Source organism: Spermophilus citellus (assembly GCF_964194105.1).
Source record: "Spermophilus citellus genome assembly, chromosome: 5".
In the NCBI taxonomy this organism is placed as follows: Eukaryota; Metazoa; Chordata; class Mammalia; order Rodentia; family Sciuridae; genus Spermophilus; species Spermophilus citellus.
The window spans coordinates 73,845,898-73,873,213 of NC_138186.1; the positions used below are offsets into that span (position 1 = coordinate 73,845,898).

Consider the following 27,316-nt stretch of genomic DNA (forward strand, 5'->3'; position numbering starts at 1 on the left):
TGACTTTAAATAAAGGACAGAGTAAGAGCCCCAGATGGGAAGTACACAGGATGTTAGTCACTGGACTATCTTGGTCTCTCCCAGCAGATGACATACGTTTTAGTGTTTCTTAACCACAGTCCATAACCACATTTCCAGCACCCACATTCTGGAGGTACTGAATGATCTGTAGTTCCAGGTATTCATGAAGGGCCTGGGAGATGTCTTAAGTATTGCCTTGGGAATTTGAATACCAACAATGGTTTGGACAGGATCATGAAGTACAGATGTTCTTTATACACATATGGTAGTTCTCTGAGATAAACACTATATAGCACATTTTATGATCCTCTACTGAGAGGAAGCAGGATGTAATAAAGATACATAAGCTCTGGAGACATAAGACTGGGGGCACTTTGAATTCTAAATTTTAGTGTACTGATCTCATAAAATACTAAAATCAATAACTAGTTGATTAAGAGATTAAGTGAATTAATACACAGTGATATGAAACTACTTTTTATTTAATATTTTTAGTCTTAATTTACTCTTTTAAATATCCACTGGTAGGTCTGATGAACTTAATATTTTGCTCTATGGGAATTTTTGTTGAATTTGCTTTTCAATGCTCCAAATATACTTCAATTATTATGATGGATCCATAAAATGCAAATGTATTCTTCTTAGCAGAAGGTCAATGAAAAGAAGTTTTAAAATATTTAAAATCTGGGTTAGGATATGTTAACACTTAAACTAAAATTCACATTTTTTTTAGACTCTGCTAACACTAATGATGGTTTTAAAACAGCAATCTCAATTACTGTAAGCTGTTTCTCATGAGGCCAGCTGCAAGGAGTGGATTTGATTACCTATATACATTCTATGTGGTCAGAAACTTAATGCTGAGACTCAGCAGGAAAGAAACAAGTCTGAAGAGTGATTTGACTCATAGTGTGATTTATAATAAAGGGAACCTTTTCTAAGAAATTTTATCTGAGAGTTAAGAACTCCTTTGAGATTTTTCACCATCAGCTCAGCATGGTGCTATTATTTTGTTATTGAGACACTTAAACTTTTGTTTTTCTTACCCCTTACAGAGGAATCAATAGTCTAAAATTAGAGCAGAGAGTAGCAGCTCTTGAGTGTAATCTGGGTTTAGTACAGACTACTTCAAAGATTGCTGCCAGCAGCTTATCAGCCATGTATTAAACTTCATGTGCACTCATTGAATGATTTTTTTAGGAAAACAATTAAAACACAGGTGTCAGGTTTTAATAAAATATAAAGGTTCTTATAAAACATTGTACACTTTTTCCTGTTATCAATGATGTGTTATTGTAGAGACATTTGGGGATGTCTACCAAACTCATCATATTTTCTCCTCTATATAAACTAGTGTCTCCTTACATTATCCTTGAAGTTGGGGGTTAACAACCATTTTTATATTGTACAAACTTTACCCCTGCCTTTCCTTTGCCATTGACGACTGATGAGTGGTAGATTCTAGATCTAATTTTCAATGACTTACTCACTGTACTCAGAAGTGACTAGCTAATACACCTGACAAGTCTGGCTAATCACAATTCTCCCACTTGAGCATCTGGATTAGGATTGAGATTGCCAGCTAGTCAGTATCTGTTGGTTATTAAAGTTGGATATGTAGATGTGGCTACCCTAGGATGGCCATATTTGTCAAGATACAATGATCAGAAAAGCCACAAAATAAAATCTGCAGATAAAAATGGAAAAAACAGATAATCCAAGAAAACAGAGATGAGAGGGGAGAAAGATTCCTGGTAATTTTCTAGTTCCTTGGCCCAGACCATTCTTGAAGTCTGATGGCATTGCTATTACTGGATCTCATTAACCTACATTCACATAACTTCAGCAGCTCTGATTTTTAAAAAAATAATATTTCACTAAAAGAGGTTCCAATCAATAATGCCAAATTAATTCACAAAAGTAGGAAAATATCTATGATTTTATTAGATCTACAGCTTCAGATATTATTAAGGAATTAATATATCATGGAATTTTTTATGTTACCTTTTATTGAATGCCTATAATATTCTAGATACCTATGCATTCTTATAAGTGCTTATGAATATTTATTTCTAATCATCAATACAGTCTTGAGAAGTTAAAATGATTATCCTCATTATATAGAATAGATAAGAAACACAAATGGTCAAAAATATATGAAAACATATTCAACATCTCTGGCAATTAGAGAAATGCAAATTAAAAATACACTGAGATTTTATCTCACTCAAGTCAGAATGGCAATTATTAAAGAATGCAAGTAACAATAAATGTTGGCAAAGATGTGGGGTAAAAGGTTCAAGCACATATTGCTGGTGGGACTACAAATTGGAGCCACCACTCTGAAAAGCAGTATGGAGCTTCATCAAAAAAACCATTTGACCCAGTTATCCCTTTCCTTGGCTTATACCCAAAGGACTTAAAATCAGCATACTACAGTGACACAGACACATCAATGTTTATAGGTCAACTATGGAACCAACCTAGATGCCCTTCAACAAATGAATGGATAAAGAAAGTGTGGTGTACACACACACACACACACACACACACAGGAATTACTCAGACATAAAAAGAATAAAATTACGGCATTTGCCAGTAAATGGATGGAACTGGAGATTATCATGCTAAGTGAAGTAAGCCAGTCCCAAAAAAGCAAAGGCCCAAATGTTTCCTCTGATATGTGGATGCTAACTTATAACAGGGAGGGTTGGGGGGAGAAATATATAAGTTTATTGGATTAGACAAAGGGAAATAAAGGAAAGGGAGGGGGAATAGGAATAGAAAAGACAGTAGAATGAACCTGACATAACTTTCCTATGTTCATATAGAATACAGGACCAGTGAAACTCCACATCATGAACATCCACAAGAATGGGATCCAAATTGGAATGGATTGTACTCCATGAATGTATAATATGTCAAAATATTCCCTACTGTCATGTTTATAAAAAAAACAAATGAAAAAGAAGAGATACCTAAGCCTCAGTGTGTTTATAAAATGACACAATAATGAATCAAAATCCTGGGATGCTATTTTCCACTTCAGAAGTGCACATCCTGTCCATATAGCAACATTGCAGACTTTTCTGCAGGGAAAGTTTCTTCATTTAACAGGATCTCAAACCAAACTTCAACTCCCCTTGTACTTTTCATTTTAATAAGTAATCCCTCAGTTTAACCCAAGTGTTCATCTCAAACACCTTATCACCATGAAACCATCGTAAAACAATTGATCCTTCACTGTGCTTTCTTCTGCACATCCTGCCTCTAGTCTACCACCAAATCCTAACAGACCGTTTTCACAGGATGCTTAGAATCAGATCTCTTCTCCTGCCCTCCAAGCCACTGTTCTACCAGTGGGTGATACCACAAATAATTACAATGCTCTGTTTCCACACCTGTACCCATCCCCATCCTCAGATTCCATTGTTGTAGGCAGAACAAACCTTTTAACATGTGAATCTGGTCATGTGACTGTCCTGCTCAAAACCCCCACTTAACCCCCCCCCCCCTTGGACCTTATTTACCTTCTCTTCTGACACATTCCGCTCCAGCTCTAACCTCCATCTTGCTGACCCCAAATTTCAAGCAAGTTCGATATCAGGACCTTTACAATTGCTCTTTCTTCTGACAGGGAGGCTGCTTACAGAGGAAGTCCCTCAGCCTAGACACTGCTTCACAGAGGACTCAAAAGTCCCTACTTCAGAGACCTTCTGAATTTCCCCATTCAGAATATAACCTTCTTTACCCATGTTTTCAGAATATACGTGTGCCTTTATAGTTCCCTCTTATATGTCTCATATTCCAGTGATTCATTCATTATCAGTTGGATTATGGACTACAATTCTGTTTTACCAGTCTTGCTCTTTTGAAGGGCCATATATGCCATATAAACCCTTTGATTAAAAACAGTATTGACTGCTGTTAACTGAAAAGTTTTTTCTCATTTTTAATTTTTAATAAAAAGATCTGTTGAAACCAGTAATTGGAGGACAAAAACACCTTAATGGCAATATACTCAAAAACTGTGGAGCTAAATTGTTCCCCATAGATGAAAAGTGACATCACCATACCTGTGGGGACTTAATTCATTCATTTGACAAGTACACAGTATTTGCAAAATACTATGTCTCAGGTAAGAGGTAGAAGAACAAATACTGATTCTTATGTTTTCAGACTTGTGGGCTTGTTTATAGGGTAAAATAAATTTTCAGCGTCTGATTTTGCAAATTTATGCTTGTCGAAGATTTTAAATATTGATGCATGATTACAAAAGATACTATAGATAAACACATTTCATCTGTTACAGTAACAATGGAATTTTATAGTTAATTTTGCTTCACTCTTGTATATATCTGCTAATGTTTTATATTCAAACAATAGCATCATCCTTAAAAACTAACAAATGCTAAACATAGTGTATTCTTGGTGGCACTGATCAACCATATTCACTTTATTTTCTGATTAAGCTTTGACTGGTTATTAGCCAGTCCATGAAATATGTATGTTTTGAGATCACATGAAAGTAACTGTCCTTGAAGAGTTTATAGTTAATGAATAATAATTCAAGGAAGACATTTATGAGGTCAGCATGGTAGTGGGTGGTTTCCTGAAACTCATATCAGATGACAGGTATACTAGAGATGTTAGAGGCAGAAGAAGCTTCTTTTTAAAACGGTGATCTGTTTGCATCAACTCAGTTTAAGATTTATAGTGGACTTCCTGGGACTACACAAGCTTAGAAAGTAAATAGGAAACTCCCTTTTTCAAGTGCCACAGTCTACCAGGAGAAATGGGCAAAGAGAGTATAATACCAATGTGACAAGAAGATTACTAATGACCTGAACTAAATATTAAAGGGTGTTCAGACACAAAATGTGACCTAGAGATATAGTGGATGAGATGTAGGGGAAACTCACTGTGTTTCCTCTGTCTATTCTATATTTTTTTGATTTGTATGCCCATTCCATATCTTTGAAATAATGAAAGAAAGAGGAAGGGTATGCAAATGAAAGCCCAGCCACATGGTCTTACATTATTAACAAAGTTTATAACATAATCACGTTACATTTGTCAAGTATTTCTGAAATTTATGCTAATAATTATCATGACCCAGGAGAATTCTCTGAATATATAATGATTCATATTATATTTATAATTATTTTCCATTTGAAATCTGACCAAACCTTCTAAAGATAAGAAAACCTCAGGATAGTTTGATTCTTAAAATTCAAGCTGGTGAACTGTCATTAACTACAATGATCATACCTATAAAATGAAAGCTTCTCCTCAAAACGCTTTCATTGAAATGCACTGCTTAAATTCTTTTGCAAATGACATGACCTCTTGTGTTCATAGCATGTGCGTGTTTTGGAGGCTTAGCTAGTTAACCAAACAAATGAACTCCTCCTCACTACCCATTCTCAAGGGTACTTACATATTCTTCATAAGCCTCATGGGCTGGAGGAGGGGGTGCTCTGTATCCTGGCACTGTTGGTGCCCCCCTGGCTCGAGGGGCGGGGACGCCTCTTGCTACCGGGGGCACAGGAAGAGCTCCGCGGGTCACGGTGGTCCCACGAGGTATGAGAACACCTCGTCCAGGTGGTGGGGGAGGAGGAATGGCACCCCCGCGGCCCCTAGGAAAAACAGATAAAATGCAGATAAGGAAAGGTGAAGGGAGAGAAGGACAACAACAGACATCAGTTCTCATCTCAGGGCCTCCACTGGATGTGAGCATCCAAAATTTATCTTTCTTTTTGGGTATGTGCGTGTGTGTGTGTGTGTGTGTGTGTGCACGTGCGTGCGCGCGCTTAACAGAAGCGTGTCTTGGCCTCCAGAGTAAAACATATCCTGTAAATACTAAGACTTAGTTCTCATGAAAACCATGCAAAATACTTTGATACAGTCTACTAAAAAAAAAAGGCCAAAAGGAAAAACAGAAAACAAAAGCCCATTGTGTTTATATTCCTTTTTTTTCCTGTGTTCATATATATATATATTTATTTATTTTGTCTTTTTTATTTGTTCTTTTTAATTATATCAGATGATGGGTATACCGGAGAGGTTAGAGGCAGTAGAATCTATTTTGATATGATTATACAAATATGAAGTGTATCTTATTCTAATTAGGATCCCTGTCTTGTGGATATACATGATGTGGAGATTCACTATGGTGTATTCACATAAGAACACAGGAAAGTTATATCTGATTTATTCCATTGTCTTTCCTATTCCTTTTCCTCTCCCTTCCCTTCATTCCCCTTTGTCTAATCCTTTGAACTTCTATTCTCCCCTGGCCCTTGTTGTGTGTTGGCATCTACATAACAGAACATTCACCTTCTGATTTTGGGGGATTCGTTTATTTCACTAGAACACCCAGATCAGAGCACCACCTAATGTATGGCTCCCTGGACCATCTATAAAACTGACCTGCTGTATGTCTCTGTCTCCTCCATGTGGGGTTATTGATAGTGGTATGCAATGTTGTCATTTGCAAAAATATGATCTGTCTGCACTTTAATAAATTGTTGAACTTGAGGCATAGTGATATCATCCTGCTGACTATAGTAACTTAAATTTGAGGTCACTTGAAATCACGACTCGCTGTCACTGATTTATCACCAGGCATGTCACCCCTGAGTTGGTGCAATCACTGACATCATATATTTTCATATAGTAACCGTGGTGCTAGTGAAATAGATTAGTATTCTGCAACAAAGAGAGTAGATTGAATACTCTGTACTGCAATTCTTGACACAAAAGTAACCTGCACTAAAAGTGTAAGTTCAAATGGTTGCAGCCAAGTCCTTCAGTATTCTGAGACTTTAGAAAGGTTGAGTGTTTGTCTGAAATCTTTGGGCAAATGCATGGTTATTTCACTTTTTATTATGTCTGAAAGACTGGCCTTCTGAAAGCACTGCTTTCAGCAGAAGCACTAAAGCTTTGGGAAAAATGATGATCATTGGGACGTCAACAATCACACCGTCTGGCTTCACCTCCATATGGAGACGCAGGTTATGCTTTCTGCTATGAATAGCAGTCGGCTGACTCTTTCTTGCTTACAGAAAATGAGCTTTTAGAAGTGAAGAGTAAGAATGCTGGAAAAGCTTTTAAAATTTTTACATAGATTATAGAGCTGATGAATAGACAACCTATCAGAGAGCTTATTGTGAACTGATGCATATAGAATACTCTCTTAGATTGGGAGGAAGGTGAAATACAAAAGACCCAGAGGCCCAGTGCTGATTTCAAATATGAAAACAGTGGAGGATACTACATTCTATATTATCATCATAATATAAAAACACTCCTATAAAGAAAGATATACATATAAAGTTTACCTTCACGGGGCCTCCAAGCATCTGTTTCTTCATAAGCAAGATGAATATATGTCCTGGCTTTCTAACTGTTATCCTAGCTTCCTGTTCAGGTTAGCATTTTAATTTTCTCATCAGTGTCCATGTGTTGTAACAAACCACATGGTTCTGGCTATGCCACTGAATAATCATGAGTGAGTATTTTAATTACTAAGGCCTGAAGTTTTTTTTTTTCAAATGAGTAAACTGCAGATATCTGAATCTATAATCATTCTTCTTGCTCTAAAATAATGCAATGTTCATGTCAAAATCTAATTTTTTATTTCATTCCTTCATGAACTGACTCACAGATGCAGCCCTAGTAATCCTTTCTCCTGCATCTGACTCCTTCCCTCCTCTACAGGATGGCTTTCCCTGGAATGTTAAGTCTCCTTGCTCCCTCCTATTCAACTCAAGAATCAATCGCCTATTTTAGGATAACGCCCTGAGCCAAACTGACACCACAGTATTCTTTCCTTTATTTTGCTGACTTCTTCAAAGAAAATTTTCCATGTTTAATTCTCTACTTTCTGCTCATGCCTGAGCTGAATGCAATCCATCTAGTGTGTGCTTTCCCCATGCTGTGAAAACACTGTTGGCTAAGATGCCAAGATCTCAACCCACTGATTTCCAGCTCCACTGGACTTTTCCCTGGTTACCATGATACTGTGCCACTTATTATGTTTTGAGATTGTGAACCATGACTTGGAAAATGTTTATTTGAGCTTTTTTTTTTTATCTCTGATCATGTCATGATCTTTTTTTTTCTTTTTTTTATTATTAGTTGTTCAAAACATTACAAAGCTCTTGACATATCATATTTCATACATTTGATTCAACCAGATTATGAACTCCTCTTCCTTTACTACTCCTTAGCCTCCTCACAAATTTCTATTCACGGGCCCTCACTGGAATATGGGTGTTCCCAATTTCTGTGTTCATTCTTCTTTATTCTCCTATGGTTAAACCCTGCAGTCCATAATTCTAGCCATGGTTATTTTCTCCTTATCATAATACTGTGTCCTACCTTACGTTCCTGATATCAGAACTTCTATAACTTCTATGCATATTAGGGTTACTTGAAGGTCTTTAAAAAATTCCAAATTTCCCTTGACCAGGTAAATCATACTCTCTGGAGGCAAGAAGCTGCCAATAATTCCAATGTACAGGCTATTTTGGGAAACACTGCCCTAATATGCATCACCTAATTTAAATATCTTGAAAAACTTGTTATGTAAGAGTTCATAGCTATTTTAAAAATTGAGAAAGCAATTTAAAAAGAGGATGAATCACTTGTCCAAGTCACACTAGTCATCCATATGTCTTGGATTAATTACAGGAATAATTATATTCTTCTTTTAACTTGACTTTTCACTTAATCTCAGTTGATAATAGCATATACCTCTTACCAGGTCAGATACCAGAGAATTATTTTTGTCTTGGACCACCCTCCTTCTCTAACATCAAAGTGGCATTAGTTCCTATAAATCTGAATCTCTGTTCTGGCTCTATCTCACTATACTCCAAGTGCTCTTCATTTCTTTCTGTCTTGGAAAATGGACTTGTGTTCATTGGCTTTCCTGCCATGAGTCTACATTCTCTTTGTGTCTGTCACTCTTGTTTCTCTCTCTTCCAATTGCTCCAATGTTCATTATCTATAGTGATAACTGAATAGTCTCTTCTAAGTATAATTATTCTTTCTTTTTAAAGACTCCATTAGGTTACCCAGGAGGCCAATGCAGGAGGACTGCAAGTTCTAGGCCAGCCTGCACAACTTGGTGAGACCCTATCTCAAAATACAATGTAAACAAAGGCTGTCGATGTAGCTGAGTGGCAGAGTACCACTTGGTTGAACCCCCAGTTCCACACCCAACCACACACAATATTTTAGTTTTCACTGTAGTAAACAAAGCCTTCTGAATCTCATTTTCTACTGCTTGGTCTCAATGCAACATGTTCTACTGAGACATGTTAAAATTTTCATCCTTCATTTATATAAAATAAGCTATCATTGTGATAATATAAATATGTAATGTTTTATACTTTTGTATGCATTATTACAGGAAGATTAGTTATCATAGATATATTTATTAAATATAAATTCCTTTAATTAAATATACCTTCAGCAAATTGTTTTTGAAGTTTTAAAATATTTCAGACAATCCTCAAAATACTAGGGATAGAACCACTATATGACCCAGTTATTCCACTCCTTGGTATATATCCAGAATATTTAAAATCAACATACTACAATGATGCAACCACCTCAATATTCATAACAGAACAATAGCCAATATACAATGATATGTTTAGTTATATATATAGTTTTATTCAGTCATAAAGAAGAATGAAATTGCCATTTGCAGGAAAATGGGTAGAACTCGAGAACATTATATTAAATGAAATAAACCAAACTCAGAAAGTCAAGTGGCATTTGTTGTCTCTCATATGTGGAAACTAGAAATGAAAAGGAAGAGAAAGGTTGGTGGGAGGATCTCATGAAAATCAAAGGGAGATCAGTATAGTAAAGGAAAGGAACCTAGGGGTGGGAGGTGGGGAGGAAAAGGGGAAATACTTAGGCATGATATTGGCCAAATTATATTGTTATCTCATGTGTATTGTGATTATATATCAATAAATCCCACCATTATTAATAATTATAGTATACAATAAAAATATAGAAAAAATGGTGGTATTTTGGCAGTGGTAGCTGAAAATATTTGTGATACAATTTAAGAAAGAAATCTGTGGAATATCATGGTATCTCTTAAGATAATTTTTATGTGATATATACAATATTATTCTAGATCTGTGCCCTTTAGAGATTTAAATCCCACTTTCAATAGGGTGAAAAGAACTGAATCACTCTATATGTGAAGACAAAGAGGGTTTTTTTTTGTGTGTGTTTTTTTGTTTTTGTTTTACTCCTTTGTAAACCAATGCCTTCTGTTGAAAACTTGACAAACACAGAACCCTACAAAACAATTTCTAATACAGAAAAATTCCAATTTGTTTGTAAAGGAAACAAAATCAAGTAAGACTCTCTGATCTCCAAGATCTTGAGAAGTCAAATCTATCTGAACTTTACACAACTTTTTCATGTGTATTTCTTTTCTTTTTATGTTTTTATTAGTGCATTTAAAGTATATGAAGTAGTGGGGCTCATTGTGACACTTGCATAAAAGCACATGATATAATTTGCTCTGATACAATTCCTGGTCCTTACTATCAGTTATTCAAGAAGTAGTAGGCTTCTGGCTTTCTTGGCTGATGAATAGCTGTTATCTATATCTTTTTCTGTCTCTCTCTCTCTCTCTCTCTCTCTCTCTCTCTCTCTCTCTGATAAGATAATATCAATTCAAGGACCATTTAAACACAGATAAAACATATAGTTTTCCCTTCATGCAAGTCATTCTGGTTTTAAGAGAAGATGCTTGCATCATCTGTGTGCCCTAGTTCTGGAGATAGAAAAGGAAAGTGGAAACTCTCAGTATCACTGCCTTATTTTCTAAAGGTAGTTGAAAAAGGAAAAAAAATGGAGTCTGACTGCCTGTATGAATTAGGTAAGATTTCATGCAATTTTTTGAACCTCAATTTCTTACTTGGGCTAGCAGTTATCTCTTAATACAAAGGGTGTAGTGAATATATGATACACTCTTACATGTTATATATTCATTTATTGTTTCTATTGTGGTGAAGAGAATATTCCTGATGCTCTTATTTATTCCTTCCTATGAACATGGCCAAGCATAGCAAAAATAAGACTGCCTTCTTCCTTTGTTATTAATTTATATAAAGTAAGAACTAATGTACCTTGAAGGAGCTGTGGGAGCTATTCGAATCCCTCTGCCTCTGATACCTCTGCCACGACCAGAGTCTTCTGAGCCATTTAAATAAGATAATTCACGTAACTGTTCCTGACGAATTTCATCATTGTAGTCCTAGAAGGAAAAATATACTTGATGAGTTATGGGACATGGGGATTTTAAAGTTAACAAACAAACAAACAAACAAACACAAGAAGAAGAAAAAAATTCACATTTGTTTTCTGAGGTCTTATATAAAATATCTAAGGTGATAAAAAAAAGGTACATATTTTAAATTCCTATTATTATATGAAGAAATTGAAGTTGCTTCTTTTATCAAGAAAGTACTCTGTAGGACATAGATATCACTTCAGGTGAGGGCTGGTAGTAACACAGAACACAAACTGGGAATGTATTTTGGTTATGATTGTCAACATGAGGATTGCCAAAATTTCATTTGAACAACTGTGTATAGATTATGAATGACTGCCTGACATTCAAATAGCTCCTGATCGGTAAACCAGAAGGGGTTAATCCTAAGGCCTAGTATAGATGCACTATGTGTGTGTGTGTGTATGTGTGTGTATCATACAAATATGAAATTATATGATCTATCTTCTCACAAGTGGGAAGCTAATGTGGTGAAGTCCCACCCAACAACCTGATAAGCAACATTTAAAAACAAGGAATTTCCTATGTTGTTTAGCATTGGGCTAATGTACAGTGAGAACCATAGTAGAAGGCAAATTTCAGAGTTACAGCTAAAGATTAAGTCAAAGTCAAAGGGACTGTCTTTCTCCCTCACCAGTTCAGAAATGTGTCCGTGCAGAAATGTGTCAGTCATTTGATTCAAGAGTGCACCAGTTTGGAGATTCCTCAGAAAACTTGGAATAGAACCACCATTTGACCCAGTTATCTGATTCCTTGGTATATACCCAAGGACTTAAAAACAGCCTACTACAGTGATGCAGCCACATCAATGTTAATAGATGCTCAATTCACAATAGCTAAGCTATGGAATCAACCTAGGTGCTCTTCAGCAGATGAACAGATAAAGAAAATGTGGTATATAAATACAATAGAATATTACTAAGTCATAAAAAGACTCACTTTATGACATTTGACGGAAAATGGATGGATCTGCAGACTATTATGCTAAGTGAAATAAGTCAATGCCCCCCAAACCACAAAGGTCAAATTACAAATGTTCTCTCTGATATACGAATGCTAATACACAATAAGGAGAGGGGAGTTCAGTAGATTAGACAAAGGAGAGTGAAGGGAATGGGGAGGGGGAAGAAAATAGGAGAGGCAATGAAATGATTCTGACTTAACTTTCATACGCACATATATAAATACACCACAGTGAATTTCTACATTGTGTACAACCACAAGACTGGGATCCTTATTAGATTAAGATGTACTCCATATTTGTATAAATGTGTCAAATTATACTCGACTATCAAGCTTAACTAAAAATAATAAATAAATAAATAAAAGAGTGGACCTGAGTCATTACAAATGAATGATACCATAAAGTACCAGTCTTATCTATTTCTACACACACACACACACACACACACACACACACACCCCTGGTTAAACAACACAAAATTGAATAATGGGTTATTTGTGCCAAATGGCCAATCTGATCTATTATTTTTCTCTACACATATGTTTTAGTGAATTCAATCTAGTGAATTTTGTACTGACAGAGAAGGATCTAGGAGATGAAAATAGAAGTATCTTTAGAGGATGAGCCTATTTTGTGGGACAAAAAGTCACATGTATTATCTGCAGTAAACAATACCTATTTAGTTCTGCATGTAATGTGTGTATGTTTTATATAAAGTTAAGACTAGGCAAGCCAACCACACAGCTCTGTGTAGAAACTTGCAAGGATGCACTTAGCTTGCAAAAAAAACCCTCTAATGCACAGCTTTACCTCATGCTCCAGAAACTGCCTTGACTACAAGCAAAAGTGATAATCACTCCAAAGCATTTATATTCTTATTTTTAACATGTCCCTTTCATGTTTATCCTCTACAGAACCTGATTATAGCTGTAACAGCCTCAACACAGGTGACAGAAGAGCCATACAGTAGAAAATTACAGATTCTAACAGGTTAAATATTGTTCAATTTCAACCCCCTAATTTTCACATTCAAGCATCAACTAAAGTGAAGAATAAACATGTATTATTTTATTAGGATCAGGAATGCAATGAATTTCTACTCCAGAGTGAACTGACCAGTCACCATCAAAATGAAACACCAATCCAATAATTTTCATATGTAATATTATTGATGTTAAATGAGACATCTGTAGCTTCCTTTCTGAGGAAAACTCATATCCATTCAGGGTCCTTACGAAATATAAAAAGAACGAGATTGACATTGTTGACCATACTGAGGGCGAGATACACACAAACAAATTACATCTGAATTCAGTATATGTAAATGTATACTTTAGAGCATAAATATTTTTACGTTAAAATTCTGAAGATATCAGAATATAGATGTGGTCTCTTTCATTATACAATCATAAATTAGATGAAGAAGGAGGAAAATAAAAAGCAAGAGGACAATGGGGAGAAGGAAAAGGAGAAAGAAGTAGAGGACAAGGAGAAGGAAGAGCAACATAGTAATTGGACAGTAATAGAATAATTCCCAACTTGTTCAGGGATTCCTGCAGCCATTCCCCTAGAGAGTTCTCACCACCACATCGACTGGGATTGGTCATGTGATTTGTTCTCGCTAATATAGCAATTCAAAAAAAATGACAAAAGCAGAGACTGTAAAAGTACTCATTGACAGAAAAATCACTGGAAATCTTTACGCCACCAGGTGAAGAAGTCTAGGCTCTATTTTTGCAGCTAAGAGATCATGTGAAGAGAGTGCACAGTCATCCTTGCTCTCCCTGCATTCTAATCTGAGTCTTGGAACATGAGTGAGGACATTCTAGACCATCTAGTCCCAGTCAAGCTGGAGGAGACAAATAATCACCTAGCAAACCCAAGAACCAGGAGAAACAGATAACAAATAATGCTCTAAACCATTAAGTATTGTGGTGCTTTCAAGAAAAAGTACCAAATACAGAGAGGACTAGATGGTATGGTGCTTGAGAGACATACAAAAAAGGCATTCTCAAAGCAGTCAGCTTCTGGCCCTGTCAGAGGGGAGGATTTGGACCTCGATGTTATCTGCATGCTTCTTGGAGTAGATAGCCTTACTTGGAAGTCAGTATGTCTGAAGGCCATGGCCTTGTATCATAATAGTATGAGTTGCTCATAAGTCTCTTTGTTCAGAGTCTATGCTCACCAATCCAACTGCATAGAATTCAGCTCCTAGATTTCTGACTAGGATATGAATATGAATACTTGACACTGAAGATTAATTCTTAATGTAAGCAAAATCACTATTGTCTATATAATTAGACTTTTATATGAGTTTAGATAGAAACACTTTATTTTAAGAGTTGATTCATGACAGATTAGTGGTGGACAAGAGAACAAAGACCAGAAACTGCATGTGTAATTGCAATCCTGTTCCCAAACAGGACTTCCCTCAGCTGATGACAAAATGTGTTTGGATGCAAAGATGGGTCTATTCTTGGAAACTCAAGACTTTCCTCCATGCCCCAGAGATCCCTGAGTTTCAGCAATGCTGAACTATCTTTTAATTTCATTGCACCAAGAAATGTACTAGAAGTTTCCCAACTCTCTATCCTTAGGGTCAGGACATTGTGGTAGCAGGGCTCTCCAGCCTTCCTTGGCTTTTCAAAAAAAAAAAAAAAACACATTTTTTTTTTTTTTAATGAGAGCATCTTCCCTAATATAATTCTGATGCGTCCAGTCCCATTTGTCATCTGCTTCTTAGAAGACCCAAATTAACATAGGGTGCTTACAACATCAAATTCCTAAGTTTACAAAGTTGAGAGCTTTGATAAGCTCATTTATGGTAATGCTAGTGAATTCAATATTTTTTTTTGCATTCAACATCCCATGTACTATGACGACATTGGTCTATTTGCTGTTCTCCTACTTAAAAATGGTTATAGATAGCTTGAATATTAATGATTGCCAAAAAAGGAAATGATCAGTGTTTTTGGCAAATTTTCAAATATTTTACCAACATTTCACTTAATTAGAATATAGGAAAGACTCATACAAGTCGGTAAAAATAAACCACAATTTGAGTCAGAGATTAGAACAATTTGATTGGCACAGAGGAAGTGTGACAGCAATGCACAAATGATTGCATGTGTGGTAGCGTGTGTGAGACAGAATATGGGCAACCACAAGTAGTTTAGGAGTGTGGTAATAGGAACAGATCCAAATTTTCTGTAATGTCCAAAATCTTTGCTTTTTTGGTTACCAAAATCACTTTCTAAATCTTACTACTTGAAATAATAACAAAGATATTCACAATATTTTTATAAGTTGATTTTGCCTGTGGTGAGATAAATTCACCCCATGAAATGATTTCCATGAAATTCATGAGCACTGCTATTTTACTTCTGACAGGGCCCTCCCACTGTGACGGCATATGGTATAAACAGCATACACAAAAGCTCAGAGCAGACAGATGTTTGGATGTTCCTAGAAAGGACGTATGCTCACAGTCCACATATTTAATGTATATGCATAATTTCCCAGTTATGTACAGTCCCGTCCATCTGTCACGATGGCATTTTGCCCAAATACAAATTGAGAAGATTATTTCACTTGCTTTCAGGTGCCAGGTAATGACACGTGTAGATAGGCTACCTAGGGGCACAGTCAGGGACCATTTTCCTGCCAAATACCCTCTGCTGAGACACCAGTGGGCACTGGTGCCACACATTTAAAAATGTGATTATAACCACCGGTAACATGTGAATGTAGCTTCTGTTCTGCCAATGCCAAGACTGTCAGACGACATTGGGGGAAGTGAAAATGTAGCCTGTAATCCTTCTGGGCCATGACAAAGACACTTGAGATTTCTTGGCTGCCTGCAATAGTCAGGTTAGGACATTTGACCAGAGTAATGATCAAGAAAGTGTGGGTCCAGTATCAATACCATTCTTGTAACTGAGCTGGGATGAATAGGAAACTATTTCAGAAGACAACCAGTGCTGAGATGGACATTATTTACTAAAGCAGCTTAGGCTATTAGATAATATCTCTGAGCCAACACAAGGGTAAGCTTTAATCAGCCCAGACTTGGGACCAGAAAAACTCATTAACAAAATGTAGTCAAAGAACAAGTCAATTAAGATTTATTAAGAATCTGCTTGGTGCATGACTCTGCATAATGTTTATATAAAGGCTGTATAAAACTTATACTTCAAAGGAGATGGAATTCCAAAAAGTCACAATACTGTGGACTTTTTATCTTAAAAGTGTTATCGATGGTGATTCCTGTTATGGAAGAAAGTTTTCTTTTTATGCCCATTATTAAGATCACACTGCTCACTATGCAAAAAAAAATCATCAGAGAATAAGATAATATCAATACATACTATGTATCAATATTTTGCAGTATTATTAGAAAGGCTATTTTCAATCTTGTTTTGTTTGAGTTTATTAAATACTGGTCACTGATATATGAGGTCTAAATGTCAAGGCTTCTTAATGAGCAACAAAGGATTCACATATTTGGTGTGATATGTCCTTTGACCCAAATAAGGCTAGGAAATCAGCCACTACTTCAGAATAGATTCAGGGTAGTAACCAAAAAATATTTAGGTGATACCGAATGTCAGATTTGAACTTTTATTCTAACAACACCAAGTTCCATTTGTCCCAGTAAAGGCAAAATGACTAAATAATTTTCAGCAATTTTTTTTTTGCCTATTATTAAGTACATTGCAAAGGAACTTCATTGGCTTTTTAAGTAAAATATGCATTAATTTAATATTGGTATATTATCTATCTTAATTTACAGTAATATAAAATTAACTCTTGATTAACAAAGAATCAGTGTAATGCTAAGTGGGCTCAAATTCTCCTAACCAAGCACTCATCATGGTAAGGATACACTGAAAGGACAGTGAAAATTTTGTATGAAAATTTTGTATATGAAAAGGGTTGGTAGGATATGACTTATGTTGGTGATTTTTATCAATAATCTTGAAATTCTAGGCTTTCCAATGGCCATAGAAAATTTACAAATTCAAGCTGTGATATATTAAGTCAGATATTTAAAAGTGTCTGAAAGAGTTTTGCAAAAGCAATTCATCCTGTTATTTATTCAGTGTATTTCTGAGTGGCAAATAATTGGTAGCACTGATGCAGGTGCTGGGGACACAGTAGATGAAGCCCCAGTCTCAGGAAGCTCAGAAGCATACAAATGGTCAATCCGCACACCTATCTGTGGAAATTTGCAAGTAAAAATTGAAGTAACATTTGAATAAAATAATCAAGCAAGGATAAAAACCTTCTTATTACTATCCAACTCACTGAACACTCAATTCAACTTTGATCCTTTTTCTTAGCTTAAAACACTTAATTTATTCCCAATATTATACTGGTGTTTTGGGTGGCTGCTGCTTTTTGCTTTATTTTTGAAAAGCTGACTTCTACATTTCTGTTTTATGAAGAAAGGTTTTTGCTATATTTCCTCATGAGAAAACCCTTCATAGATGCTCTTTGTTGTTTTTTCACAGATGAAAATACTGTGATGATTCTAACTATATTTTTAAATTAGGGAAAGATCAACTTACTTTGTTAGGGTAAATTTTTGAAGCTCTTTGAAAAGAATATAAAATATTTCTGTGCATTTCCATTTCTTTCCTTCTTTTTTTAATAAATATCATTTTGTCTTATAGCTAAGTTTCTCTCTAAATTTAACCTAATTTAAGAAATTTCTTATAGCAGTCTCTCTGAATATTTAATCATAATAAAGTAGTTCTTAAAAACAATCAAAGTGGCACTTTTTCAAACAATGTACCAGACAAGAGGAGAATCATTTGCCAGATAATAAAAGTTGAATTTACCACAGAAAATGAGGAAAGGTAAGCTGTAGTGTAAGTGGGCACTGGTTAGAAGGTGAAGGTTTTTAAGTGAAGAGGTCCAGCTATTGAAACTTAGGGAAGGAAGTATGCTAGTCAGTTTTCCATTACTGTAACAAAATACCTGATATAAACAACTGAAGAGATGGAAAGATTTATTTTCAATGATGGTTTCAGAGGTTTCGATCCTTGATGGCTTAGCCCCATTGCTGTGGGCCAATAGTGGCAGGTATGTCATGGGGAAAGGGTAGAGAAGAGCAGGTCTATTTGCCACATGGTGATCAAGATATAAAGCAGGTATGTGTGTGTGTGGAAAGATGCCAGGATCCCAATATCCCCTTCCAGGGCATATCCCCAGTGACCTAACTTAATCCAGATAGGTCCCACATCCTAAAGGTTCTACCACCTTCCAGTAGTGCCATTGGCTGGCAGCCACAAGGATAGTCTATGGGCTTTGGGGGCCATTTAAGATGTAAATGAAAGCATGAATGAATAATTAATAAAAAAAAAAACCTGGTTCCATGATCAGTGACTAAAGAAATGGACTCTGTGAGAGATAACAGAGGACAGTTCAGCAAAAGAAGTACTAGAAAAATAATGGAAAAAATTTCAAAGCTGGGCGTGTAATCCCAGCAACTAGGGGTTGCAAATTCAAAGGCAGCCTTAGCCACTTAGTGAGGCTGTATGCAACCTAGCAAGACTTTGTCTCAAAATAAAAAATAAAAATGAGCTGGGGATGTGACTCAGTTGGTAAGTACTCCTGCGTTCAATTCCTGGTACCCCCACCCCAAATTCAAAATATGATATGAAAGCTCCAAATGTACACCAAGAAGTAAATTACAATATTGCAAATGCAAAATGAAAAAGACATATCAGTAAATTTAAAAGACCCAGTATGTGTTCTTTATTCTACTTGAACAGGAACTGTCTTTGGAATTGTTCAACTGGGTTTCTCCTTATCAATTTATGAGCACTTCAATTGACTGCAAATTTCATTTGCCTGTCTTGGGGTGGACATATGCAGCTTCCAAATGGATTTTGTCTTGGAGTCTCTCTTTCAGGGGCAAACCTACATAGTGGGCCTATGACAGAGGATCTGGGACAACTTGATTTTTCCTCTGCAGGTAGGCAGGGCATCTCTCTGCTTTCAAACTTACCCCCAAATTCCCTTATCCCATAGCCCATCTGCATATCTCTCCTTAAGAATATTGGATCCAGTGCAATCAGGATGTCCTGCTTCCATCCTCTATACATAACAAATATGCATAGAAGATATTCAAAATCAATCTTGTCTTGCATGTTGCAGAACTGGCTTAATGCAAGAAGCCACCAAATATTCTCAGCAACCATGGGAATGGTGGTCCTTTACTAAGGTTCTTTTTAGTCCTTGTATATATTCCCTTCCAAATCCTGTATACCATAGAGAAACCATAAAAATCTGCTCTCTTGGAATCAATCCCAGTATCAGGTACTTTAACACCATTTAGCCTCTATACCAGGATGTTTGTGCCTTTCATGTTCATTTTTTTTTTCCATTTCCAGGGATTGAACCGGGGGTACTTAACCACTGAGCAACATCCCCAGCCATTTTTATATTTTATTTAGAGACAGGGTCTCACTGACCTGCTTAGAACCTCACTAAATTGCTGAGGTTGGCTTTGAACTTGAAATCCTCCTGCCTTAGCCTCCTGAGACACTGGGATTACAGGTGTATGCCACCACGCCTCTTTCACATTCATTCTTAAAGGAGATGGTATTAATAATTACCATTCAGGTCACAATCTCTCTCCAATCCCTTCCCCTACTCTTTAAAATGCATTCCACAAACTCTGATTAGAAGGTAACTGCCTAATTGTTCAATAACCATGATCTAGACCATGATCTAGAATCCTCCACTGATGTTATTTCCATAATTAATGTTATGCTTTGATTCTTTTTCATTCGAATTGGAGAATTGATAAGACAGCAAGAGATGGAGATCAACTAAAGAATCTTTGGTTTTCCTTTGTTTCCCCAAAATGTAGCATCATTCATTATCTGAATACTACCCATATTACCCTGTCCTTTCCCTGAAGATGGGTTCTTAAATAAAGGCTGAGAGTAGTAGAATAGTTTCATATCATTTGTCATTGAGGACAGAAGGCAGGATTTCCATGGACACTGTGTGAAAGGAAAGGAAAATTTGGAACTCATTGCTTTTCTCTGAAGAAATATATTATTAGTAAATATTATATATATATATATATATATATATATATATATCTCAAATAAAACATACTTACTGTGTATGTGTGTGTGCGTGTGTGTGTGTGCTCCAAATGCTAAGAATATGGTAGACAAGGCAGGTCTCATTGAGTTTACATTCTAATGTAAGATAACATTAAAACATAAAAGAAAATAAGAAAGCTCAGTCCGATTCTGCAAATGTAATAAGGCAAAAATCCGGAGGGCCTGAGGAAGATGGTTCAAATGCAAAGTCACCCATGGTCTCCTTGAAGAGGTAAAGTGTGATCTGACACCTAATGAAAAAGAGTTTGTCATGTGAGGTCATTAGCCTTGCAGGTACCTGGAATGCAAAATCCTGGAAGGGGCTGAGCCTCTTTAAGGAAGAGAGATAATTCCAGGACATATACTGCAAGAATTTAGTGAGCAAGAAAAAAAGTGATACTAAATCAGACAAGTAGGTAACGCCTAGATAGATTTTAGTGTTCTTCTTGGCTTTATTCTAAATGTAACAGAAGACCGTAGCAGTATTTAAGCCATACAGTGAAAATACCAGTTTTATTTCTTAAAGGGAATATTATGACTGCTATGAAGATTATGAATTAAAGTAGGACAAGGGTAAAAACAAGGAGAGGTGTAAAGACTCTATCATCGTAATGTGTGCCCTGGCTACTGGAAATTTCCACTTCTATCATGCAAGATGGGAGAAAGGAAGAGCCATATGATAATTATGAGTATATATGGAGGTAAAATTGGCACAGATCGCTGAAATTACTAACAGTTTACACACAGGTCGTAACAGAAAATGTGGCCTTAAAGGTGACTCTTAGATTTTTGGTTTGTGCAGCTGATTCACTTGTGGTGCAATAACTGAGATAGATAGTGGACGAGAGGAGTTGCCTTTTGTTTCTCCTTACTCTTACAAGAGGAAGCACATTTATTTCTGAACAGAGTCTTTTTAAATTAGGAATCTTTCAGAATTGGCATTATTCTCTCTTATGTTGGTAGCCTGTTCTCTGAGTAGATATACAAATCTTTATGAACCCTGCTTAAAATAATAATAATTTTAAAAGACATGATCTAGCAATCATCAGAAGGGAAAAGAAGCACTTTTACATGAAGGCTTCTAGGGCTCAAACAGAAAGAGGTGGGAACTTGTCATTTAGGAAGTGAAAAATATCAATCCAGGCAAATTTCCATGGGGAAAGTCTTGAAGCCATGACAGAAAAGTGATATGGCTGGGGAATCATTAACAATCCAATTTTCCCACAGCATTGTGTCTGGTAGAATGGTATGTAGATAGAAGACAGGTTGGGGGAATGGACCCTCCTGTTCTCCAGGCAATGAGCCATCACAGAATGGCACATCTCCAGAGACAGCCTCTCAGGAATGCGGATGAGGGATGAGAGTTGGAGGAATCTTTGACCTAGAGACCCAATTACCAATAATAATAATAATAATAATAATAATAATTAATCACAGCAGTCCAGCCCAGAGACAATGAAGACTGGGAAAAAGACATAATTCAAGTTTTTGCTATTTATTACCTGTGTTTTTAACAAGTCATTTTTGGTCTTTTTTCTATATGTAGAACATGGGAAGGTGGTCATAACGATCTAACTAAATATTTACCAAGGTGTCTCCATAAGACCTTCTCAGGAATAAGACATCAAAGGACATCAAGGGGAAGGTAGGCTACTGAGCTTTTACTTCTTTATTGTAGAATCAAAATACAAATGATTAGTGTGCTGTGTACATATGGAAATATGACTATAGATCTATTTATATAACAGTTTCTTCACATAACTCATACTGATTTTTAAGCCATGTCATTTTATTTATTTCTTCACCACAAATCGTGGAGGGAAACAAAAAGAAAAAATTTTTTAAACTAGATTTAAAAAAAAATGTTACCAACAAATACTCTTCAAGAGAAAGATGTTATTTAAAAAAGCGTTTTATGCTTTGTTTGTTGCACTAGCATTAATGCTGGTGTAGACTATGAATTGTGATTAGAGTCTCAGGGTTCTATGGCAGTAAAGGATTTGTGTGGTTATTAAATGCCTTAACTTTACTCAGACATTTAGCGAACCACAAAAGCCATTAATTGGGTGTCTTCTGTGCTACCACGGGTATTGCTTCCAAAGCATCAGTAAGTACAGAGTAGATGTAGGATTTCTTTCCTCTATCACTATCCAGATAATTTATAGAGTAGAAATACATAACCAAACTCTTCTTTTATAATGGAGAAGATTTTCCCAGGTGATTTGATTTCCATAGGTTTCTAAAACACAATTCTAAACTTCATTCTCCTGATGCATTCAAATCAGCTATTCTGAGGCTTACAGTTAAATTTGAGGGATTTTCATATGGTTTTATTACAAAAATATTTTTTTATTTACAAAAATATTTGTAAAATTTTGTTGGTTTACAGATCTATATTGTTTTCAAATTACTGATTTCTATGGAAGTCAAGTTGAAAATGTAAAGGCAGAGAATCCAGTTCTTACAAAATAACACTTGTTATTGTTTTAAATTATTTGCAGCTCAACTAGAGTTTTGAGGCTCCACATAAAGTTTCTAAATTTTCAACCTTTGTTTTAAACCTATGTAGAATATAACACATTATATATACAAATAACTATTAGAATAATTTCAAGCCCTGCCTAAGCATTCTAAAGGAACTTTTATGTTCACCATTATTATCAGTACAAATACTGATTTGACAGCTAAAATACAGCTTGAAAATTAATACAGGATAAATTTTAAAATCAATCAAAATTTCCAGAGAATGACAGGAGAAGTCCCAGACTTGGAAAAACTTATAAAAGATGTAGCTGAAAAAGGCTTGCTATTATTTACAAAGATTTATAACATTAAGAACTCTTAAAACTCAAAAGTAAGAAAAAGAACAACGTAATTAATAAACAGGTAGAAGATATGAAAAGACACTTCAACAAAGAGGATACAGATGGCAAATAAGCATATGAAAAGATGTTCAACATCATATGCCATTAAGGACGTTCAAATTAAAACACTGAGATACCATTATATACCTATTAGAATTGGAAAACCTAGAATTCTTACATCACCAGTTGCTGGTGAGAATGTGGAGCCATAGGAAATCTCATTTATTGCTGATGGGAATTCAAAATGATGCTGCCACTTTGGAAGTTTCTTAGAGAACTAAACATACTCTTACTATGTAGTTTAATAATCATACTCCTTAATATTTACTCAAATGAGTTGAAAACTCATATCCTCATGATAACCTGCACATGGATGTTTACAAACAGCTTTATTCATAATTGCCAAATTATGAATTATGAAGGACAACCAAGATGTCTTCAGTAGGTGATGAAGAAATAAACTGTGGATCATCCAGACAATGAAATAGTATTCAGTGCTAAAATGAAATGAACTGTCAAGCCATGAAAGGACATGGGAGAAGCTTAAACACATATTACTAAACAAAAGAAGCAACCTAAAAAGGCTACATGCTATTTGATTCCAAGTACATAGCACTCAGAAAAAGGTAAATCTGCAGATATATTAAGAGATTAAAGATTGCTAGGGTTTATAGGGTAAGAGGGATGAAGTGATGGAACACAGATAGTTTTTAGGTTAGTAAAAAAAAATTCTCTATAATATAATGGTGGATACAAGTCATATATTCACCAAAAACTACATAAGAATAAAAACAATGTCTACTATAAACTTTGAATGATAATAATGTATGGATACAGGTTCATTGACTCTAACAAATGTACCACCATGGTGTGGGGTATCAATAGTAGAGGAGGCTATTCCCATGTGGGGAGGGAGGAATATGAGAAATCTCTTTACCTTCCCCTCAGATTTTCTGTCAATGTGAAATTACTCTGAAAATAAAATTTATTTAATCAAGGTATGATTTTGGTATTATAAAATAAAGAGCATTTAATTAAGGCAAAACAACCTATGCAGACTTAAACATGATGCTAAAAACATTTCTTTGCTCATTATCAGATGTGGGGTAATTCTGAGTCTCCTCTACTGCTGATCCAAGGAGCCCTGAGTGCAATGTGAATTGACCAAATTCATTCTTATGGCACCTTGGTGAATAATGAAGGGTTGGAGGAATGTTATTTCCCCCATTTATGGCCTCAGAGGTTAAATGATGAATGTGTGGCAAATTGCAAACAGGGATTTTGTGGTAGAAAATATTTTAAATGCCCAACATTTCTCATCTTTATCCCAGTTAAATTATTCCCTTTTTATTTTCTTCTTGTTCTGATATCCTGTCAGCCTGGATCTAGTATGAAATTAAGCATGTTGGAATCAAAAGAACACAGATGCCTGAATCAAGGCTTGAAGACACATACAAAGAGCTGTGCTGAATTGTACCCCCAAAAAAATCATATTAAGATTTTAATCCCCAATGTGTGAGTATTTGGAGATAGGGTCTTTGTGGGGAACTTAGGTTTAGATGTGGTCAGCAAGATGTGGTTCTCACAATGGGACTGATACCCTTGTTAGTGGAGACACCAGAAAGCTTGTGCATGTACACCCCACTCACCCTTTCCATCAGGTGAGAAAGTGGCCATTTGCAAACTAAGAAGAAAGCCTTCACCAGAATCCAACCAAGCTGGCACGGTGGCTCAGATTTCCAGCTTTCAACACTTTGAGAGAATCATTCTATTGTTTAAGTTTGCCTGTCCATTGATTATTTTGTAGCAGGCAGAGCTGACTGGGACAGGCCAAATGAGTACTGTCCTTCTATACTAGCATATTCTTTCTGACAACTAGAAAGGCACAGAATATCACATTGCTCTTACAGCTAAGCTGATACTATTACTACTGTTGTTGTGGTGTATGTCCGTTCTTGACATGTGTGAAAAATGTGCATATTTTAGCTGTTTAACTAATGAATTGAGACTAAGCAAGCAAATTATAGAGACAAATCAGATAGGCTATTTTCTAGACAAGAGAATAGAAATTCTGAGCTCTCCTTTGGATTCGTCTCTGGGGCATTAGAAAAAAATAATAATTAAAAAAACCAACAACAACAAAAAACAAAACCTTTATTCTCTGTACTATGTTTCTTTTTATTTTTGTCTCCATGTAGAGTTAAATAAAACCTGACTCTACTTCTATAGATATGAAGACAATCCAAACTCTACAGTGAGACCCTATGGAAACATTATTTTCATACATGTACATTTATATGCAGGTATGTCTATAAAGTACATATTTGTGGGTACATGAGTACTTAAAATTACAAAGAAAATGAAAGCTAGGGCAAAGACCAGTAAGTAGACAAGTTGGATATGCAGCCTGGGGTCTGTATGAAATATATAATTGAGCAAAATTTTTAAAAGAATACAAGAGGCATTTCAAGGAGTCAGTAAAGGGTTAGCAAAAGCAACAGAAATGTGAGTAAGGGCGAGAGCAACGGGGTTGAGTAGCTCACATTAAACAAAATGAGCAATAAATGATAGCATAGTCATTTGTTGGCACATTGGAAATCGACTGTACAGAGCTTGATGAGATCTAAATTCACAATGTGATTAGATGAAACTGTAATGTCAAAATCATTCATGTAAACCAGCTGGCTCTTAAGACCATTTTATCTTTGAGCTCTAACATATTAACTACTTTTCTGCGTAACTTCCATTTGTAGACACATATATATATTTTTTTAAATTTAGTGTTTTCCTTCTAAAAGGTAATATTTCATTTAATTTCTCCATTTAAAATTAATTTTGGTCATGCTCATTGTGATGTAAAATCTAAAAAAAAACAGAAAATAAATCATCACACATTTCAAATTTTCATAATCATTGACATACTTAAGCAGTAATAGAGAGGACCTACCCTCTCTCTGTAGGGAACTGTAAGATCTGGTACTGTATATATGATCCCCTATCACTGGATGTTACTGGGCACCGAGGAGGAAACACCGTCAGTACATTTTTATTCTGTTTAAGATTCTAAGAGTGGTCTGAGAAAATCTATTTTTATGAATTTTGAGTCAGAACAAAGATCAATTTCTACTTTAAAAAATATGATACATGACTCCAAGAGCTTAAAATAGACAAAACACACAATGCAGCATTATTGTACAATGGTAACATTTATGTTATTAAATTTCATGATAAAAATAATTTAATTACAATGTCAATTTTCAGAAGAGTCTGTGTTTTAAAACCATGACCAAAAGCTATCTGGACTGGACTCTGAAGTGGTGGAGTCATATTAGAAACTATGGATATGATTGTCTGGTCCCACTGCCCAGGTCGGAGACATTGACATTTTTTGGTGTGGCTTGGTATACAATACTAAACCTTTCCAGTCCTAACTGATCATATCTAGAAAATTGGATTGCTAATAGTAACAACTAAAACAGTATGACTGTCAGAAGAAGTAAATTTATGAACATATGTAAATTGCCTAAGATGCTACCTAGTATACAACAAACACTTGTTAAATATTAGCTATTATTTTCCCCATGGGGATATGGGAAATCCTATTCTGATATGACATTTATTTGAAATCATATGACGAGTGGGTCTTACATCCACCTTATTTTTTTATTTTTTATTTATTTATTTTTTATATTTTAGCTGAAAGGGAAATCCTAAAATGTTAAGTATATATGAATGCATTTTAACCAGTACTTTCTAAAGTGGTAGATAATCTTTGGACTACAGTCAATTATGGAATATGAAATATTTGTTTAGGGCTATTTATCCTTGGAAGGTTAACTCTGAGGATCAGAATATGGCATAGGCAAACCCTGAGTTGCTGAATTCAGGAAGATTCACAGCCTTGAATCAGTTTATGGCTGTTTCTTTGTACAGTACATTTAAGCAACAGTCAAGTATGAAGTTATTCATGTCTGCATAGCTGGCAAGAATCCAACCCTTAAAAAGA

At 35.5% G+C, this 27,316-nt stretch overlaps 1 protein-coding gene across 2 annotated transcripts in view; it reads right to left on the reverse strand.

The window, feature by feature from the left end:
* KHDRBS2 (KH RNA binding domain containing, signal transduction associated 2) overlaps window positions 1–27,316 on the reverse strand; it is a 539,121-nt gene that overhangs the window by 170,923 nt on the left and 340,882 nt on the right. For both annotated transcript variants that reach the window (XM_081296525.1, XM_081296524.1), the window contains exons 5-6: window positions 11,193–11,320; window positions 5,462–5,660 (exon numbers count right to left, since the gene is read on the reverse strand). In XM_081296525.1, the coding sequence (XP_081152651.1) occupies window positions 5,462–5,660; window positions 11,193–11,320 (327 nt within the window). The remainder of the gene's footprint in view (window positions 1–5,461; window positions 5,661–11,192; window positions 11,321–27,316) is intronic.